Consider the following 22497-nt stretch of genomic DNA (forward strand, 5'->3'; position numbering starts at 1 on the left):
TACGTTCCATCATGAGACGTTCCATCATGAGGCAAAGCAGATGATTACTTCAGGCCACACACACACACACACACACACACACACACACACACACACACACACACACACACACACACACACACACACGTATCCCTACTGAAAAAGAAGTGCACTTAATTGTATTGAATGTGCACTTGTAGTGTACTTCAAATCTTAAACGTATATTTTTAGTAGCCTACACTTTACGACTATGTTTCTGAACGGTGAACGTGATTTCACCAAGTACCACATGTTCCTGGATCAACATCGTTGTTGATCCTGGATCAACTTTCCAATCAACCAATCAGATTTGAGGGACAAGTTTACAGTTTATGTCAAGTTTAGGCTTAGAACCAGGGTGAAGTACTTACACATCAGTGTCATTCACCTTTCATTACCCTCTGATTTTAGGGAAAAGTTATGGGTAGGGTTAGGTTTAGGGGTAGGGATTGGGTAAGGACTACATTTTGGGACAGGAATGTTGATCCAGGATCAACAAAATATGTTGATCCAGGACCATGTCTTACTTGGCAAAATCACGGTGACCGTTTCGGAACACACTTAAAGGACAATTAACCTTTGGTCTAATTACACATTGTTACCTAGTCAACCGTTATCTGAGATTTGTTTTCATGATTATCGAATGTAAATAGTTTTATCTCTAAAAACTGTTTAGTGTATAACACTAGTATATAGGGCATAGAGTAATGACAAATAAAAATCGCTTGTTAATACCACTAACAAGGCTCAAAATAGCCCCACACTAGCACGGTAGCATAATGAGGGTCCCTACCTTCAAACCGAAGCATTGAGAACTTTGTCAGTGTCCAGACAGTTTAATAAAAAGATATTTTATACATACAGTCAACTTCGCGTATACAGACAGGAGCCATCTTTGAAAAAGAGTCTCTACCAGTTGATCTACGAACGCCGATCCAAGTGCGCTGGTGAGATGTGAACGAGCTATAAGTTGTGATAAGGTAAGCGCGAACAGTAGGCTTGAATCGGCGTTCGTAGATCGACCAAAGGTTCATTTTGCGCCGGAGTTCTCCTTTAAGTAATTGTAATACTTACAAACTAAGTAAGTAATTGTACAAACTAATTGTAACTGTAGCGTATTATTTAATATTACATTTAAAGTACATTTTAAATGTACTAAACTACAATTACAAATGTGTAATTACAAAAATACACATTTGAATAGAAATGACATTAAAGTATATTTTAGTTGACCACAAATGCGTGTCAGTAGGCCTATATTCGGAACCACATATTTCAAAGACAATAGAAATAATTATAAAATACATACTTAAGTGGGTCAAAAAAGCACTTTTAAGTTGAACTAATTGCATTTAATATAAATTTAAACTATAATACATTTTCAAATAGTAAAAAAAAAAAAAAAAAATGCAATTAAGTGCCGAAAACATTGCATTCAGTTCGCATGACTCTTCTAAAGTATTTCATTATTATTATTATTATTATTATTATTCTTTGCTATACTTCTTTTCCACAAGGGATCCCATATGTTTGTGTGCCAAAGCAATCATGTGTGAATACTTGCTGTTAAACATATTCTCATTTTCTGGCATACACACATTTGTGCCGTCCAACATTTCCACGCCAGTCCGCTCTTGGCATTGCTGTTTCAGCATGCTGTCCATATGGAAGATTTATTACAAAACAGGAAAATGTGACATTTAAGCTTACATGAACATTTTACATGACTCATATGGACACTTAATAAGTAGCCTATAAAAACTGAAATGTGAAAGAGCAAAATCAAAGGACAACTGATATGGGGAAAATATGAGGGTAGTGAAAGGAGAACGAGAGAGAGAGAGAGAGAGAGAGGTGCATGTTAATCACTGCTCTCTCTCTCTCTATCTCTCTCTCTCTCTCTCTCTCTCTCTCTCTCTCTCTCTCTCTCTCTCTCTCTCAGAGTTATGGGCTCTTTCTCAGAGCACAAGGGCAGATAATAGATTCTGTGACTCGCATTAATCAAGGGTCACTGGTCGCAGGAACAGGAAATGACAGCTAATCAAACACCCAGCCTCATTCTTACACACACACACACACACACACACACACTGAAGGCAGAGAAAGCATCACTCACAGAGCGTTTGTTTATCATCCGTCCTCTGAGAAACGAGTGTTTCTCGCTATAATATGTTTGTGTTAATACACTGCATCGTGCCATCTCAGGCTAAATGAATATATTGTAATGTGTAATTTAGGGATATAATAAAAGTCTTCAGAAAAAGTAACAGGGTGGATGGCAGCAGAGTTGAGTTCAATTGGAGATTACAATGTTATACAAGTAAAAAGTGCCTCTTAACCCTGGTGTTCTTCACACAGTCTATGACCGGACACCTGACGATGAAACTTTTTTTTCCTCCAGTAAAATCAATGTAATTTATTTTTGTTCAATACTATTTTTTATTTTGCATTTTGAGAGAATTGTAAGATACTTATTCATATTATGCCACAAATATGGCCCATTTTGCCCATTTAAAAAAAAAATCAAAAAAAAATTTTTAATGCAGTATTTTAGATTAATATAGAAATTAGGTCTTTGAAATCCATTTTTTGAAGGCAGATTGGCGCCATGTGGTGAGAGAAAAGACAGAAAAACATGTAATTTAATGGTGTTACCACTAGATGCCCGAGAGGCTTGTCAATTCCCTAGTAGTTTTTTTCGACAAAATGACTTTTAATTAATTAATTAATTACTACAACAAACTAATACTTAAAGTGACACTGAAGACTGGAGTAATGATGCTGAAAATTCAGCTTTGATCACAGGAATAAATTACATTTTTACTATATATTTACAGAGAAAACAGTAATTTTAAATTGGAATAATATTTCATAATATTACTGCCTTTACAGTATTTTTGATCAAATAACGTTTCAAACTAGCTTCAACGGTTCCATAATGACATCTCTAAAGATATAAGACGTTCAAATGAGCCTTACTGTTAAACAAGCAAATATTTAAAGGTACAATATGTAGGATTTTCGATGGTAAAATATCCAAAAACCACTAGGCCAATGTTATATATTTTGTTTAGTTCATTACAAAATCCCAAATTTTTCCAACTATTTGTAAATCGTGAGAAAATTGTGATTTTAACCAATGAAACGGGGCGTGTGAGCAGGGGTGAGGAGTCGCCAGCCAATGGCGTCATATCCGCGTTACCCTCGGTTTCCGCTCGCACTGCCATAGTAACCATGGCGACAGATGTAGACAACTGGGTTATGCTTAGCAGGACGCTCACACTGTTATTGTTTTGTTCAAACATTATGGACTTTGAGACAAAAGAGGACTAAAACGAAGATCGACATCTTTCGAGATGCCGAGAGCTCCACGTCCGCGGCTAACTTCGACTTGATAGAAACGCGAGTGTTGCATGTACTTTATCAGACAGGTGAGCAAATGTACATAAAACTAATCAATGTTATTTAGTTCAACATGATGAAATGTTAGAATATAATCTGTATGTTATTCTAATGTTGATCTAGCTTAGTCTCATACAGCCAACACACAACCTAACTAACAACATTCAACACACTCAAATGCCGTTTAGTGTGATAGTGTAACTGTTAGAGCAAGGGAAACAGCGCTGCGTTACCTCAAGTTTAATTCCTCTAATAAACTGGCCTGTGTGAGTATTAATTCAGCACTTGCGTGTAGTTCGGTAGAATGAAATGTCCTTATTCCTTTATATCCGCGAGACTCGCGTGTGGCGCTGATATCTGTCTCTCATTAGCAATTGCGCCCTGCTTCACACCACAGTCATGTTAAAAACATCACTGTATTCACTCATCCATTAAAGATCCATCAGCTTGACGACAAGATCCATAATTCCACTTAATGCGGAATATACGTCATCAATATACGCCTTTGTTATTGTAAGAGGTTAGCGACCCCTGGTGGCGAAAAAATCCTACATATTCCCTGATAGCACACGTACATCACGGAGACATCTATTTGATGTGCGTGTTTATATCTGGAAGACGTATTATTTAAGGCTCGTCCACACCGGGACGAATATCGGCACGCGTTATTCGCCAGCGTTTTCCAACGCGTTTTTTGTGTTCACACCCAAGCGATTTTCGCTGACGATGAGCCGAGTGAACATGCAAATTCATTCCCTGACATGAGATGGCGCCCATTTGCTCTGCAATACCACTCCATAACATTCTCTTTTATTAAGATTTTTGTAGTCGCTGTCGCGTTTGTCATATAGTTCTTTATGTTCCGACACCAACGAGACCAGCGGCTCTACATTCATCTTGCCTCGCCTCTTCCTCGTCTTATTTCTTCCCGGCAGTGTAGACGCTACTTGGCGTATATCTTCTTCGCCGGTGTGCTCGGCAAGACCGTTTTGTGTTTGAGCGCCCCCAAGTTGTGTTTTACTGTAACTTCAGAAGCTGTGAGCAAAAGCGCCAATCTCATTGGTCGGATAGTTTTTGGCGCGGCGCGTCAAAAAAAAAAAAGAACCCGAGGTGTTTTTAAAAAAATGACGCTTTTACGCGTGCCGTTTTTCGCGTCGGTGTGCACACTCACATTGGCGCCTTTTGTTTAGTCACGAGGCGTTAAACGTCGGCGAATATCGCGCGTGAAATTCGTCCCGGTGTGAACAGGCCTTTAGAGTGTTTGCTCATCTGCAATACATCTATAGGACGTTTCCTGTTAGATGTCAAATAGACGTTTAGAAGATGTCTTTAAGATGTAATGATTTAGAATGTATGTTAAACTGACATCTTAAAGATGTCTATCAGATGTGAGTAAACAGCAGATGCTTTCCACATGAAGTGATCTTTAACAGACATCTTGCAGACGTACGTGTGCTATCTGGGTTGTAGCTTTAAAGACTACGATGATTATCAAACATGGAAAATAATAGACTGAAGCAGCATTTTGTATATCGGAGGTTTATAACAGATTCACAGGTTAATTAAATTTCCTCATGTCAGTAGATTTGTTTTTTTACTAAGTTTTTACTGTAATGTTCCCCCTGTTCGACAGTTTGTCGTGTTGTTTTCCCGCAGGTGATGGCTGAGGCGGATCTCCTCTCCACACCCCATGATATAGAGATCAGCGAGGTGAGCTGTGACTCGTTCCGGATCACCTGGGAAACGGCCGCCGAGGACACGTCCCGACTGACGCATTACTTCATCGACCTGAGCCGTAAGGAAGGCAGCGAGCCCAACCGCTTCAAGCACAGGGTCAGTATTATTCTCTTATTCTGCTGTGTAAATCAACTGTTTTCCTCACAGCCCTTATTTACTGTCACACAACCGAGGCCAGTGGAATTGGTCAACTTATTACGAGTTGTCACAAGAACAATCCCCTCAGAACAACAACAAGGACACAATAGTGAGGGCTCGTGATTCACAACATTGGACCCTGTCGACTTTCATATGAAAAACACTAAGACTATATAGAAACTATTACTTTTTTTAATTCGATTTTTGAACCCAGAATATTTAATTAACCCTTGTATTAGGTTCACATTCTAGGTAGCCAAATTTTTATGAAGGGGGGCAAAATGACTCTAATTGGATTTAATAGGCAATTCATTATGAAAAACAACAACAACTCAAAAATCCACATATAATAAATAAAGGTAGCCTAAATAATGGAGCAAATACCAGTAAGCTGACAAGCGCAAACCTTAGTAAATCACCTTGCGTGATTCATTTAATACTTTAGTCCCATAAAGGGAAACTCCTACAAATGCATATGCAATAATATCAAAAATAACGCTGTCCTCGCCTTTTCAGCGCTAATTTATCACTGCGTCTTTAGTAAATCCTGACAGTAGGTATTTAACGTCAAAAGAGGGTTTGCGCTGGAGCAAGCTGTTATTAAATCTGGCCCTTTGAATAGGCCTATTATAAACAGTTTTGGTGTCATGTTTTGATGAAGATGATGATGAGGTGAGGCGAAGTGGATCTTTTAGCAGCTTAAACATTTATTCAATAAAATGAAAGTATGAAACCCAAACAGTGTGCGTAAAACAATGCGTGGCGCTCGCAACACCAAGATCATGAGTTCAGTTCTCAGTGAAATTAGCATGTATGATGAACTTTTAAAAATGAATGCCTTGTACATACACTTTGGATAAAACAGTCTCCCAAATGCAAAGACGTGGCTGTGAATACCGTCAGAGGGTGGTTGAGAAACTGACTTGTGAAAATAGCCTACATCAAAAAAGTTTTAATTTCGGGTCTGTGCAGCTAACATAAACTATGAAATATCCAGGTCAGATTGACCAGCAAACCTAATTTCATATGCGCATTCTACAATCATTTTGCATGTTCATGACCCTAAACAGGAAAAAATAAAATCATAGGTTAACTCAAACGGAGCCACAACATAATAAAATATCTTGAATTTCCATGTTTATTTTGAAGTGCTTTCTGCCTGAATAAGGTTAAATTAAGGACAAATATAGAAAGCATGCACCGGAGAGGCAGATGGTGTGTGAAGGAGGGTGGCTGAAGGTGTGTTGGTAATGAGCACATCTGACAGGCCCTTCAGGGGTTACTGTGACGGTCATAGGAGAACGAGAAACCCTGACCAGAAACTGCTGTGAGCGGATAATGACTCACCAGGACATGTTTCCTCGCCGATAAACACCTGAGTTACCCAATCGCAGGCCAACCCTTTACAACAACAACAGTAAAAAACATACAATTAGGATATTGCTTTGCAAAAAAAAAAAATCTAATTTAGTACATTTTTGGGGAAAAATGATTTAAAGATTTTTCTTTTTGGGAAATCATGCACCTATATATTATTGGTGTGTATTTATTTATTTATATATTTTTTATAAATACACTTGCATATAAAAATCTGCAACAGCGTTCTAAAGAAACACCTTTTGTAATCTAATTGTGTCCCCCCCAATCCCAGGCCTTTAAGACAATAACACATAAATAAAGGTAGGATATTTCTTTGCAAAAAATCTAACTTAGTACACTATTAATTTTGGGCATCATGCACCTATTCATAAATGTTATAAATGTAAAAGAAATATTATTTAAGTTTTTGTTTATTTATTTGTTTATTTGTTTATTAAGAAGTCCTCAGCACATGAAAATCTGCAATAGCATTAAAAAAAAACACCTTTTTATATCTAAAATAGTCCAACAGACCCTTAAAAAAACATTTATAAAATCAGGATATTGATTTGCAAAAAAATCCAATTTAGTACACAAGTAATCTGGGGCATTATGCTCTTGATTGATTGATTGATTGATTGATTGATTGATTGATTGATTGATTGATTGATTGATTGATTGAAATCTGCACATAAATTTTATCTAAAATAATTGTGTAACATATTTATCAAAGATTCAAATCATTTTCTTGAAAGCTGCATTCAAAGTCCACTTGACAAATTGAAAAAATTAAAAATAAAAAAAAATCTATATAACACATGTAAGACTCCCATTGTCAATATATTGTGCTATTTTGCAGCTTTAGATGATTCTGAGCAGTCAGTCAGAACTGACCAGTGTTGGGCCAAGTTATTTTTAAAGTAATGTGATTGAATATTGTGTTACTCCTTGAAAAAATAACTAATTGCATTACTTAGTTACTTTTTATGGAACGTAATGTTACTTTTGCATTCCTTTTTCTTACCTGGGCTGGGCTTGCTGGTATAAAAGAAGAAAAGAAGCAAAAACAACAACAAATGTTCTATTTTTAGTAAATATAAAGGCGATTCACACAGAAGGTGACATGAATATGCCTCAGGCTGAAGGAAATGCTAGTTCAAGCCTGCGCAGCTCAACCCTTTCAGCTCTGCTCACATTCTGGATTGCAGAAGAAAGTTCAACACGCTTGAGCATTAAAACAAAGAAGAAACACAAATGTGATGTTCATCTAAACTCATTTTTGCTTAGTAGTAAGGTTGAATTGGATCATTGAACGTCTGCAACAAAGACACTGGTTCATAAAGTGAGATTAAATATATAAAGTATATTTGTGTAATTTAACATTTCATTATTGCAGGTTTGTGTAATATTTGTTTGTAATTCACTATAATTCACTAAGCAGCTGCTGTCAATAATTGGCAAAACTTGCACAACTTCGAAAAAGTAATTTTATGAATTTAACTCTTTCCCCGCCACTGATGGAATTGTGTTATATGGTAGGGGGTGCTATTTCACATCTTCTGAAAGAGTACTGAATCTCCTGATCAAAAAACACAGAAGAAGCAGAAACAAGCGATAATATGTAATCATATGCATATGTAAAATAACATGATCATCAACATTAAACAGCATATAAATCAAAACTGCCTGATGTTACTGAATGAAATGTCGACCCAGGATGGGCTTTAGGACTGTGAAGCTTTAGGGGTGTTGATGGACTCGATCTACTCCATCTGTGTTTTGATCATTGTTCTGTAGTCTTTGACAAAAACACGTTTTTTGCTCAAAATGTTGCTTTTTTTTTAGGAAACTTACCCTCTTACCCATTCAAGTGTTGATAAAAAAAGAATGCATGAAGCTATAAAAACTTTTTAAACTTTTTTTGTTTAAAATCAGAGGCTCTGTTCTTTCTTTTGATACATTGCATGTTCGGATATACAAAAAAATATTCGGGGGGCCATGAAATTTTTGCGAAAATTATCAAAAAACGCTGATGTGGCAACTTAAAAAAATATATATGCTGGCCGGGAAAGAGTAAAAGTAATGCGTTACTTTACTAGTTACTCAAAAAAGTAATCTGATTACTTAACTCGCATTACTTTTTTTTTTTTTTTTTTTTTTTTTTTTAACAGTTGAAACATTATTATTTTTTTTTTTTTTTATTATTTTTTTTATTTAACAGTCAAACATACATACAAACCAACATAGTGCAGCAGTGAGCAATCTTGTAAATCCATAATTCCAGAAGTGACATATAAGTGATTTAAGTGTTTGATCTAAGTGTGTATGTGAGCGGGTGTGCGTGTGGGTATGTGTATGTGTGTGTATGCGTAAACAAAGTAACCATTTATTACTTGTAATGCGTTAGCTCCAACACTGGAACTGAATAAATGAGTAACTTCATTGTGTTTCAAATTCTTGCTGACAAAATGAAGCTATAATATAGGAGTATCGCTAGTATCTCTTTTGCACTCGATGGTCGCCAAAAATAAACTGCTGCTGAAATTACATCTGATTTTGCCAGGGCTCTAATATTCCATGTGCGAGCAAAAGGAAAGGCCTTTCATAAGGGGTTGCTATGGTTATTGCCCCTCTGAGCATTTCATAATTGGTTCCGCTTGTCAAAAACTCGAGCCTCCACAACAAGAGTAATTAGCTGTGATAGAGCTCTTATTTGTGAGAGACGTTACGCTTTAGTGAAGTTTGAAAACGTCTTTCACCTTTGACAGAGAAGAGTCGTCAGAAAACACTGGATATGTTACATTTGCAGATGTTATCTTCTCATAAATCGTATTAATGTTTCCCTGCTTAGACTGCGTGCATAATTAGTGTTTCCCATGATTCATTTTATAGCTAAACAGATAAAATGTTATAAGTGAATCACAAACTTCAAAATAATAAACAATTGACTCTTTAATTATATACAACTAATAATACTTTGGCCTTTCAATTCCGCTCATATATACAATAATCAATTTTGTGATTTGTTCATGGCCATCTCAGTCTCTTTGAATGATGCTGACTTCTTCCCAAAAAATGACTTTTTCATTTATAGTTGATTTTCAGTTTATTTTTAACTTAAAAACGTCCAGCTAGTTATTTTAGTATTATTTATATGCTATTATAGTATTTGAATGAGCTTTAATGTTAATATTTTTTTCATTTGAATTTTAGCAAACTTTTTACACACTTTTGCCATTTTTATTCGTTTTTGTGATTTAAAGGCACATTATGTAACTTTTGTCCCTCTATAGCTGTTAAAAAACAAAACTGCATGTATTTTACCAAAGAACTTTGTTGTGGATGTGAAAGATAGGAAACCCCATGAAATATTTTAATTTAAATAAAATAAATATGGACTAATATAAGATCAATACTTGATCATCTTTCAAACAATATCAATAGATAAAGGGGATGTAATTGAACCAAAAACAATGAAATGTTAACCATGATATCATTTATTTAACAAAAAATTTACAAAGATGCCAATTCCTACTGAGGAAAAAGTTAGGACATGACTCATGAGGCCATTATAACATTTTAATGACAAATTCAATTTGTACGACTGTAGTTGAGGTCAAGAAAAATATTCATGACACAGTTATAATGGCCTCATGACAGCCAGTGTCAAAACCAACCACATGACAGTTTAATGTAATGTTAACCCATAAAGCTAAGTGCTTTCTTAAGTTTGATAATTAATCTGCTATGTCATGTTTATGACATATGTATGACAATTTATGTTGTCTTGGTAATGTCAAGTTGTCATGACAAAGACACTGACAGGTTATGATGTATTGGTTAGTCAAGTTGTCATGACAAAGACATCTCAAACAATGTCATATTTGCATTAAAAATGTCGTAATTGAGCGAATGACACTTAATGACAGTTGTCATAAACATGCATAAAACCTCCTTCATATTCATGAAATGTGTCCTGTCATGATTATGAAGGTGTCATGTCAGTCTTATGTACACCCCTTCAAGTAAAGTGTCACCTCCCTTCCCAGACTCATATGCATCTACATCCCTCTTTCTGAAGGCCTCAGAGAGCTCTTTTGATCTCACCATGGTGATTTCACTCACGTCCACAATCAAGAGCAAACCAAGCTAAATGTCGGAGGTTTAAATAAGACAGGCTCCTCCACAATCCTCTCTAACCGTGTTCTAATCTTTTGCACATGATGTGGCGCACCTGATTCTAATTTTATGCATTTTAAGTAGTAAATAAATGTGGAGGTGTCCTATCTTTTTCCTCACCAAAATATTTCATTTCTATTAAAGGCACAATATGTAGGTTTTTTTCGCCACAAGAGGGCGCAGTTTCCAACAATAACAAAGGCGTAAGTTGATGACGCAGTGATGAGCTGAATGATGGGACTTGCTGTCAAGCTGATGGATCTAATAATGTTTATGGATGAGTGCAAACATTCATGTTTTTTAACATTACAGTGGTATGAAGCAGGTTGCGATTGCTAAAGAGACAGATATCACACGCGAGTCCCGCGGATATAAAGGAATAAGGACATTTAATTCTACCAAACTACCCACAAGTGCTGGATTACTCACACAGGTCAGTTTATTAGATGAATTAAACTTGTAACGCAGCGCTGCTTCACTTGGTCTAACGGTACACTATCACACTAAACGGCATTTAAATGTGTGTTGAAAGTTATAATGTTATACTACGTGTTAGTTTGTTTGCTATATGAAACTAGCAGTAAGCTAGATCAACATTAGAATAACATACTGACCATATTCTAACATTTCATCATGTTGAGCTAACGTTATATAACATTGATTTGTTTTATGTACAGTGGTGTGAATAAGTTATTACCCCCATGCTAAAGTTGCCTAAAAAGAGGAATAAAAAATCATCTTTTGGAAATTGATCTTAATGCCTTAATTAGAAAAATGCGGAAAAATCCAACCTTTAAGGACACCAATTTTCTTTGTGTATGAATAATGTATCATAAATAAATAAATGTTCTTCCTTAAAATACAGGGTGCATAAGTCAGGCCCCCCCTATGTTAAATTCCCATAAAGTCAGGCAGATTTTTATTTTTAAAGGCCAGTTATTTCATGGATCCAGGATAATATGCATCCTGATAAAGTTCCCTTGGCCTTTGGAATTAAAATATCCCACATCATCACATTCCCTTCACCATACCTAGAGATTGGCATGGTGTTATTTCAGTTAGCCTAATAGCTGGTTTGATTTGCATTGAAAGATGATCTTATGGAAAGTACCCCATGCCAATCTCTAGGTATGGTGAAGGGAATGTGATGATGTGGGTCTATTTTAATTCCAAAGGCCAAGGGAACTTTATCAGGATGCATATTATCCTGGATCCATGAAATAACTGCCCTTTAAAAATAAAAATCTGCCTGACTCTATGGGAATTTAACATAGGGGGGGCCTGACTTATGCACCCTGTATTTTAAGGAAGAACATTTATTTATTTATGATACATTATTCATACACAAAGAAAATTGGTGTCCTTAAAGGTTGGATTTTTCCTCATTTTTCTAATTAAGGCATTAAGATCAATTTCCAAAAGATGATTTTTTATTCCTCTTTTTAGGCAACTTTAGCATGGGGGTAATAACTTATTCACACCACTGTACATTTGCTCACCTGTCTAATAAAGCTGTCAAGTCGTGACTCGTGAAGCTCTGTCGAGTCCAAGTTAGTTGCGGACGTGGAGCTCTCGGCATCTCAAAAACGCCACGCTGATATTGATCCTCATTTTAGTTCTCCTTGTTTGTCCCAAAGTCTGCTTGCCATGGTCTATGTTTGAAAGAAACAAGAACTGCGTGCCGCTAAACGTTACGCACTGCGCAGTTGTCCACGTCTGTCGCCATGGTTACGTCATGGCTATGGCAGTATGAACGGAAACCGAGGAGAGCGCGGATATTGCGTCATTGACAGGCGACATTTTTTTCTGGGACGGCCACTTATTTAAAATAGGAATTTCTCTGAAATAAAAAATCTTTGGAGACTTTTGGGACATTGTAAGTACACAACTGGAGGAAATATATCACACTGTGCAAGTGATTTTTGGATATTTTATTACAAAATTCTTACATATTGTACCTTTAAGGACATTTTACAAATAATTTAAAGAAGACATTTCTTCAGTTTTATTAGTTTTTAGTATTATTATTTATATTACCTCCATCTCTCAATATTGTTAAAATGAAGATCCAATGTCCATATGTTGAAAAAGACAAATGTTTTTCATGGGGTGTCCTGTCTTTTTCACATGACTGTATGTACGCGAAAACGACATTGAAAGAAGGATTGATGATGTAATGTCTCATTATTTTAAATTTAGTTAATTTTGAATGCCTTAAATATTTCTATTTAGCTTTCATTTATTTTCATTTCAGTTTTAGTCATTTTAGTGCTTCAACTTATAGTTTCTAGTTATCTAATATTTCTAGTTATTTTTTATTTCAGCTTAATTTCAGTGAACAAAACAATTTTTAAACAGCTATTTCTAGATAACAATAACACTGTAACTAGTTAATGAATAATAAACTGACTTGCTAGTGACTGACCTAAACTGACCCCTGTGTGTCCATTAATGATCCAGTCTTAGTCCCACCAAATGCTCATAAAACCTCTGAAAAATATTTCTTGAAGTATTTCTTGTCCAATATTGATGTTTCAGCTTGTGTTTCTTATTAAGTGTGAGTCGTGTTTCAGTCTCAGTCTCTTGACACCTTCTCTGGGAAAGTTACAGATCTGCTGACTCAGGAGGCTTAAGGCTTTCTTCACAATTCATTCTTGACAAGCCGTTTTGCACCTTTTCTTCTCAACACACTTTTTTAGCCCAGCTGACTGAGCAGATTTAAAAAAATCATTCCGAACACAACAAACTCACACAAAAACATTCGCCTTGTTGCTATGAGACCAATGACAAGTGAAATAAATATGTTTTTTAATATCCAACATGTTTGACCTTCTCTGGCTGGATGGAATCATAATCTGAAGCTGAAAAAATGTAGTATTTGCTCATCATACACTAATGTATTCCACACCCTCAGTCACTAAGAGTTAAATATGACTTGAATATTATTATACTGAGTAATTATTAAAATTGATATGGTTTTGAATTGGAAAAATGCATTTGGAGTTAAAATAACTATGTATACAGTCTACATGTTTATATAATGCCATAATGTTATAGGAATTTTGTGCTACACTGTAAAAAATGACAAGTAAAACAAAGACTATTGGAGTGTTTTACAAGAAAATACTATTTTAGTCTTTCTATATTTCATGTTCAATTCTGTGTTACTTGCCATTTCTTTGTAATTATTTGTGAAATTTACTAGTAATTTCTAAGTGAAATATTTTGCTGCATCTGGTATATCCGTAATATGTAATGTTAAAGCTGCAGTCCGTAACTTTTTTGGGTCAAAAATTCTCCCAAATAAATGTTTGAGCAAATACATAACCAGCCAGTGTTCAAAACGCTCTGCTTGCCGTAGCTCGATTCAAAGCGGTAAGCTTGTAATAATGTTTTTAATTCCAGTGATACTGGTGGATTTCCGCGGGAGATTCGAGCATGTCTTTGCGTCATTACGACACACCTGTACACACACATCTGTACACACACATCTGTAAAAAATTATTATGTTGGTCATACTTCCAAAAAGTGTAATCTGTGATCTGAATGACAGTATCTACACCGGCACGGCGACTGACAGCCTCAGTTTCCTCAAACATTGTGTTCATCCGCGCTGTGCCGTGCCGAAGCACAACCCACGTAAAGCTGATAATTCTGTGAATAACTGCAATTGCAGATTTCTAACAGAGGTGGCGACAAAGAGGAAAAACTACGGACTGCACCTTTAATTATTACTTTAATTAAAAATAAATAAAAAAAATATTTTAAAAAATCCAATAATTGTCCATTTTTATTTCATGGTGAATTAGGGGTCGAACAAACAAAAACAGTCGACTGTTGAAAACCCATGGTTGGCTATTCTTCTCTTGAGGACCAAAAACCCCGTAGGCTAACAAATCTGACGGCGCCCTCTGGTGTTTGTCTTTTCAGGATGTTCCCACCAAGCTAGTGGCTAAAGCAGGGCCTTTGCCGATGTCTGTGAGAGGCCACTGGTTCCTGAGCCCTCGGACGGAGTATTGTGTGGCAGTGCAGACCGCCATCAGACAGCCTGACGGAGACTATCAAGTGTCTGAGTGGAGCCAAGTGGTGGAGTTCTGCACCGGGGGTAAGCAGAGATGGGCTAACAGATGTTTAAAGGTGCTGTATGCATAGCTGCCAACTCTCACGCATTGGCCGTGAGACACCCGCATTTGATTGGTTTCACACGCTCACACGCCACACTCCCGATTTCTCACGCTGAAGTGTCAACCCGGGCGGTCAAATGCCTGGAAGATGAGTTTATCTATATATCTACCTGTTGAGCCACTCGTGATCGACTAGTTATACCGCAAATTCGTTAAAAATCTCCCGTTATCAAGAGCGAGCGTGCATGCGAGACAGAGATTGTGCTCCAAACAGCGTAGAGCGAGCGAGAGACCTTGCGCGAGCGAGACCCCCCCCCCCGTCAACAAATCTCACTCGTCTCTACACCCCCCCCCCCCCCCCCGTCAACAAATCTCACTCGTCTCTACACCCCCCCCCCCCCCCCCCCCGTCAACAAATCTCACTCGTCTCTACCCCCCCCCCCGTCAACAAATCTCACGCCGAGCAAAACTCAAAAGTTGGCAGGTATGTGTATGCTACTTTTTTACTCTACTAAAGCATAAAAATACCATAATATGTTTGCAGATATTTAGGAAACATGCTAAGTTCACATACTCGTTTCTCTGAAAAACACTTCTACAGCCAGTTATTTTACTTATTATTTTACACGTTCCGTCTTGTCAGTCGGTTATTGTTTCGGTCTGTGTGACTCCGCCCACTGCCAGTTCAGCCAATAGTATTTCGACACCCCGGGAAGCCAGTTGGCGGGAAACACAGCGTATCGCAGCCATGGAAACGAGCAAACAAACTGGGTCAGAGATTGCAGATTCCACACAACCTAATTAAGCCTCGATATCCATCTAAAAATCATTAAGAACGAGAGCATATTAAAACACGGATAAATCAACTCATTAACTTACGTAAGTCTTCTCGGCTTTCGTTGTCAATTGCGCTCATTCCTGTTGCGTGTCTTCAAACTGGCAACGTGTGTGAGTGTCGAGTCTGAGGAGGTGGGGGAAACAACGGTCTCTGATATTTTCACATTTGGACTGCAGTACCTATTTCAACCACTAGCTGTCATACTTACAGTCAGCACCTATAAATGTGTGTGATGTTTTCAGTGTTACAAGGCTTTCATCAGAGACAACTGTAAAGATACTAAGACTGTGACTCTGTGGTGCTTTCAAATCATTTGTCTGTTCGTTTCAAGTGGTACTCACTGCAGAGTCAAATGACAACCGGCTCCTCCTCTCTGGAGCTCTAGCGAGGAGGAGCTACACTTAAGCTCCGCCCATTTGCAATGCAGTGAGCAGCTTCTGTTTGTTTGAGCAGCACAGCAACAGGCTCAACCAATAGCGTAAATTTGGGGGAGGGGCTACGTTTGTCCAACCAATGGCAAACAGCTGGAGGCTTGGGAAACCTGTTTAGAAACAATTGTAATAGAGAGGGTATGCATTGAGGTCACTTTCCCGCAGGAACACACTCCCTCAGCCGGACTGAGTGGCAGAAGAGCTGCTGTGTGACTGGATTTAATAGAGATAACCACGAGTAAAACAAACAATTATCAGTTTAACTTTAAAGTAAAGCTCGATATAATGCTGCTTACAACTTACCAAAGATCCAGTGATCCACAGATATTGAAATGTTGCCAGGAATCGTGTTTCCTGACATTTATATGTGCCTGATTTCAACATCGGGGAAATACATAAAGCAAATTTGCCTATGAATGTTTTATTTAAATACAATATAGGTTTAAATCCGTGTGATCACTGACATCAATGGTATATATATCATCATATCGTCCAGCACTAAAACTTGTATAGTTTTTTGCCAGTGTTTTTTTAAAAAACATCCAATTATGCAGAATATACGATGGTAAATATTTAACTGATAAGTTGTCAATACAATATAGGCTATATAGGGTATGATATTACCCCAAATTCAGCATATTGAGACAAAATTATAACTGCAAATCCAGTTGTTTCTATGAATCGCAGCGATCCATTTGCTTCTCTGTTCTGTAGCTTTCGGCAGTCTGTAAAAATACACCTCAGATTTCTTGTCAAATCTATTTATACAGTCAATCTCAAAGCTCTTTCCCGTTTTAGATGTTTTGTGTGTTTCACACTGAAAACCAATGTCTTTTTGCCACTCAGTGTGTGTAACCGCAGTCACTCCGGCCGGCGGTGACGTCACACGCATACTCTCTATTTCTGCTCCTCGAGAGGCACAGAAAGGACATACGGCAGCAGACAGATACAGCACTTATGTTATACTCATAAATCATGGTTGTCAATGTGTTGTTTTGTGCAGATTATGCCATGGATCATCTCCAGCAGCTGTTAGATAAAGCTCAGGCCGCTGCCGGGAGGCCGCTCAGGTTCTCCGTGTTTTACCGCAATCAGAGTCCTGAATACTTCCAGTACGTGAGGTTAGTGTCATCTATACTGCTCTCTACATATATCTTCCCTTGACAGCTCTCAGACTGCATTGATTTTTGATCTGCCGCGTGTCTTCGTTATTTGAGTCTTTGACAAAAACGTTATTTTCTCAGCTTTTTGTTCCAAATGTTTGCTTGTTTTGTTTAAAAGCTGAGGGTCTGTTCTTTCTTTTAACATATTGCATGTTTAGATATTCGTACAACAAAAAAATACTCTGGGGACCATCATTTTGTGTAAATGATAATAAATTCTGGCGCTGGCTGGCAACTTTTTTGAAAAACGCTGGCGGGGAAAGAGATAAAAGTTGCTGTTGTGGCAAATTTCTTCAACATCATTACTACATAAGAGAGAAAGTAATTTTTAAAGTAATTTATTCCCTTGCAAGAGAAGGTCAGACAGTCATACAGCCTCCCTGCAGAGTGTAAGACAAGGAGCTGTGCGACACCTTTTATATTCTTTACCAAGGTCTCCTTCAGCTGTTGCTTTTCCTAGTAGTTTTCCACTAACTTGGGCACACTTTTGCACATGCACATTCATCACTACTTCTGACACTGGGACCAACTAATTTAGATGCATCCTGACCTGAGGTCAGAAGGTCCCTCTTTTAGCTATCCCCGTCCTGTCTCTCTCTGCTCGGATACAGGTCTACAAACATACACACATTTCCCGTTCACATACCATACACACATGTGACTCGCATTCCTTTGTAATATCTACTTAAGATCAACGAAAATCAAATTTTTCCATTACATTGCTTTACTCACATTCATGTCTGGCTGCAACGTCCACTTTTCACAAGCTAATCACTAAAGGTGATAACTATAACAATTAAAGGTGCTCTAATAAAGCTATTCAAAACATCATTCAATGTAAATTGTGATAATCGTCATAAATAATCGCGATTACAATTTCAAAGGAATAATCGACAATTATGATTTTTCTCATAATCGTGCAGCCCTAGTTACACCGCTAATATGCACAGATAAATTGTTCACAATAACATGCATTCTGTCAAATTTTCATTTCATGCAGACTTGAGTTTTGACACTTATGATTTATGCTATGTTTACACGGAAACGATCTGAAGAGAAAACGCAAAAGTGGCGTTGCGTTATCACTTTTTATTCTGCGTTTAGACGAGCGTTATGGGTGGGAAATCCGCGTGCATATGGTGACGCAAAAGTGTGTGAAATTCGATGTAGTATGCACTCCAGGCGGCTAGGTGACAATGTGAAGCACCACTGCCACACAACAACACCAAGTCCGCGCGCCTGCGTACAACCTTCGCTGTCTAGCAGACTTCTGCGTTTTTACCCTTTAGACGGGAACGGGTGGAGCGTTTTTAAGATTCCCACTCTGGAGGGTGGTTTCACTTTTTTGCATTTTTAAGCCCCCAAAACGCCATCAGGCACATCCGATAAAATATTTTGGTTGTGAAGGTTGTACCAGAGAATGTCTAATTGAAGAGAACTGGCACTGTCTGGTTTCTTCCGGTTTCTGGACTGGCTGCAGTAACACCTCTCTGTCCATGCGGGGACGCTCGCAGGCGAGTGCAGAATGAATGGGAGTCTAAGGGGTTTCAACCCCAGAAATCCACTTTTCTCAGGATGTAATTTTTTGTCACGTAATTTGAAAGTTGCATTCAAAAGGGAGGGCTAAGATAATACACTCAGCTGAAAATTGCATTTTTAAGTTCACTTATCTGTTCTAAAAACCCGTAAAAAAATGTGATGACGTCACATAATAGCAGAATGCTAGCGTGTTCCGGCCAACAACGGCCTAACCTGTAAGAAATCGAAAGGACATAAGTACTCGGTGATTCGACTTTTGGCCTATAATCTATATTGAACTTGCGGAATCAACAATAAAATATATGTTGATTCAACGACAAGCAGGAGAAAGAGATACATTTAGCCGTTTAGCTCCATAGACTCCCATTCATTCTGCACTCGCCCGCGATCACCTCCAGTGGAATTCTAATGGAACTGCAACCAATATGATACACAATGGGGCTAATAGGAAGTGCCAAGGCTCTCCGTAGACGGGCTCTGGTTGTACGCAGGCGCACGGACTTAGTGTTGTTGTGTGGCAGTGCTTCACATTGTCACCTAGCCGCCTGGAGTGCATACTACATCGAATTTCACACACTTTTGCGTCACCATATGCACGCGGATTTCCCACCCATAACGCTCGTCTAAACGCAGAATAAAAAGTGATAACGCAACGCCACTTTTGCGTTTTCTCTTCAGATCGTTTCCGTGTAAACATAGCCTTAGTGTTGTATTATTGATTATTCTCTCTCCATAGATCAGAGTGTGGAGGAGCAATGCTCCCATCTTTCAAAGACAACAGTGGAAGTCACGGCTCGCCGATCAACGGGAAGCTACGCGGCGTCTTCCTCAGCTGCAACACCGAGTTCGACACCGGCCTCCCTCCGAAAGACTCCCCGTACGGGCCTCTGCGCTTCCAGATCTCTGCCGAACGTCTCCTCAACCCGAGCACAAACCTCTACTTCGCTGACTTCTACTGCATGTACACAGCGTATCACTATGTGGTGCTGGTGCTGGCCCCTGCTGGATCGGAGGGGGACGACTTCTGCAAGACCCGGCTTCCACAGCTGGACCTTACAGCCAATCCCTTCCTGACGTACACGGCCGGAGACGTTCCCGTGTTCAGTCACGCCAGCGATGTGATTCTGGAGGTGTTGTTCACAGAGCCTTTGCTTCTGGAGAACGGGATCCTGGCTCAGATCAGTGGCCGTCCGCAACTCATGAGCCTCTCCACTGCCAACGCCAAAAAAGACCCGAGCTGTAAGGTGTGCAATATCAGCGTGGGACGCTGAACTGCACTGTGAAGAAATATTGTTGGTTTAACTTAAAAAAGTAAGTTACCTGGTTGCCTTAAAATGTTGAGTTCATTGAAATTAAAAATTTTAGTTAATGCAATTAAGCAGATCAATAGAAACTCAAAATATTATGTAATCTGAACCACATTAATTATCTAAATGGATTTGACAAAAGATCAAAAGTTGCGATAACAAATAATGAAAATATTTTTTTACAGTGTGTGAAAGCATGCTGTCATTTAAAGTGCAACCGGAAAAAAAATGGACCATCACTTGCTGTGATTTGGAAATGGACGTTATCATCAGAAGCCGAACAAACATTCACACAGTGGGATTTGTTTTCGGAACATGCCAAAGGTTTTCACAAAAAGAGGAAAGAATAAATAGTGAGAACTGAATGAGATCTGATAGACTCGCCACTTGTTATGAAACAAACCAAGCCATGAGGCCTGTGAGTCAACGATTCAGAGCTTAAAGGGACAGTCCACCTAAAAATGTTTCATCTTTTACTCATCATCATGTCTTTTAATGAAAGTCTTCTGAAGCCATATGATAACTTGTATGAGTCATTCCCACTTCTTTAAATGATAGTTCACCAGAAAATGTAAAATGATCCCATGATTGACTCTCCCTCAAGCCATCCTAGGTCGGTGTATATGACTTTCTTCATTCAGACAAACACAATAAGAGCTATATTAATATCCTGGCTCTTCCCAGCTTTATTATAGTAGTGAATAGAGTTTGACAGATATTAGCAGATTTTATAATAGCAGTGAATGGTACCTGAGATTTTGAAGCCCAAAAAAGTGCATCCATCCATCATAAAAGTAATCCATATGACCCAATAAAGGCCTTCTGAAGCCAAGCGTCGGGTCAGAGGTCACTCTCCGGCCAGATCTACGTACTGCCGTTACCTGAAGCCAGTGATTATAGTTTATAAAGTTACAAATATGGATATTTTTTCTTACAAAAACACATGGCTTCGCTTCAGAAAGCCTTTATTAACCCCCTGGGGCCGTATGGATTATGATGTGCTTTTTTAGGCTTCAAAATCTCAGGCACCATTCACTCCCTTTATAAAGCTGGGAAGAGCCAGGATATTAATATAACTCTTATTGTGTTTGTCTGAAAGAAGAAAGTCATATACACTTAGGATGGCTTGAGGGAGAGTCAATTCTTGGGTGAAATAACCCTTTAACCCGTTTAATCCCACCGGTCACAATTGTGACCGCAGCTTTTTTCTTATTTCTGGAAGCTCTAAAAATGTTTTTATTGACTTTGGGCAAGAAATTCAACTTTTAAATGACAAAATAGATTGTCTTGATTAAAATCAATTAATGTCATGTGACTAGTGTGAAAGGTCACATGACCAGATCAGTTCACTTTCTGCTTGCACATCTAGAAGAAGATGTCTTCCTCAGACTACTACAAAAAGTAGTATATAAAACATCTTAATTTACATATAGAACTATCATATTTTGTACATATATTCTTTAAAGGGTCTACTACTGATATATTTTGAGAATTATACTCCTGCATATATATTTTGCTCGTAAGACTTGTAAATTTGTTTACGGTCACAATTGTGACCGGTAGTATAACAGTATAATAGTGCTTCAATTGAAAACAGAGGTATTGGCTGGTATTGGCAGGTTTTGGCAATCCTACACTGAATGGATGGATGTGAGGGGGATGGATGATCTTGGCAAAAGAGAAGTGCTCACTAACACAGATTTAGACAGATTTGTGAAGAATATTTGAGAGAAATAGGCCTTTTGTGTACATAGAAAAGGTCTTAGATCTTTGAGTTCAGCTCATGAAAAATGGGGGCAAAAACAAAAGTATTGCGTTTATAATTTTGTTCAGTGTAGTGATGAGTGTCCCAGAAACGGTCAATGTGCTGGACCTTCTTGACGTACGTGACCCCCTTCCCCCCCACCCCCACCCCAAATTGAAAGTGACTGTGATAGTGATGGCTCAGATAGGGAGTACCAGGGTGAAACAGCCCATTTGCCAAGTAGACTATTGAATGGCGACGCAGAGGTGAATTATCTGGAGGATTGGGCAGATGTTCATGAGAACCAAATGGTGTGCCCCACACATGACCACAAACAACCCTTTCTACAACGTACGGCCCATCTTCAGTGCACTGAATGAGTGAACACACATCTTCCTGAAATTGGCCTAGGACAGGGCCCAAGTGTAGTCATGGTCTAGCCCATACGGGTCTAGCCGAACAAGCAGAAGTTCCTCCAGGGTGTAACTTTGTACATGACAACCTTTTCACCTCACTAA

The 22497-nt window shown here is 38.2% G+C and overlaps 1 protein-coding gene across 1 annotated transcript in view; it reads left to right on the forward strand.

Annotated features, from left to right (window-relative positions):
• Window positions 1-20771, forward strand: part of LOC130082119 (phytanoyl-CoA hydroxylase-interacting protein) — a 22495-nt gene extending 1724 nt beyond the window's left edge. Inside the window, exons 3-7 of the mRNA XM_056246911.1 lie at window positions 5077-5253; window positions 14764-14938; window positions 17230-17347; window positions 19665-20239; window positions 20421-20771. Of these exons, the coding sequence (XP_056102886.1) occupies window positions 5077-5253; window positions 14764-14938; window positions 17230-17347; window positions 19665-20199 (1005 nt within the window). The 3' untranslated portion in view covers window positions 20200-20239; window positions 20421-20771. The remainder of the gene's footprint in view (window positions 1-5076; window positions 5254-14763; window positions 14939-17229; window positions 17348-19664; window positions 20240-20420) is intronic.
• Window positions 20772-22497: the final 1726 nt, after the last annotated feature.

This window comes from Rhinichthys klamathensis, unplaced genomic scaffold (assembly GCF_029890125.1).
Source record: "Rhinichthys klamathensis goyatoka isolate OS25496 unplaced genomic scaffold, OSU_Roscu_1.1 h1tg000040l_1, whole genome shotgun sequence".
NCBI lineage: Eukaryota > Metazoa > Chordata > Actinopteri > Cypriniformes > Leuciscidae > Rhinichthys > Rhinichthys klamathensis.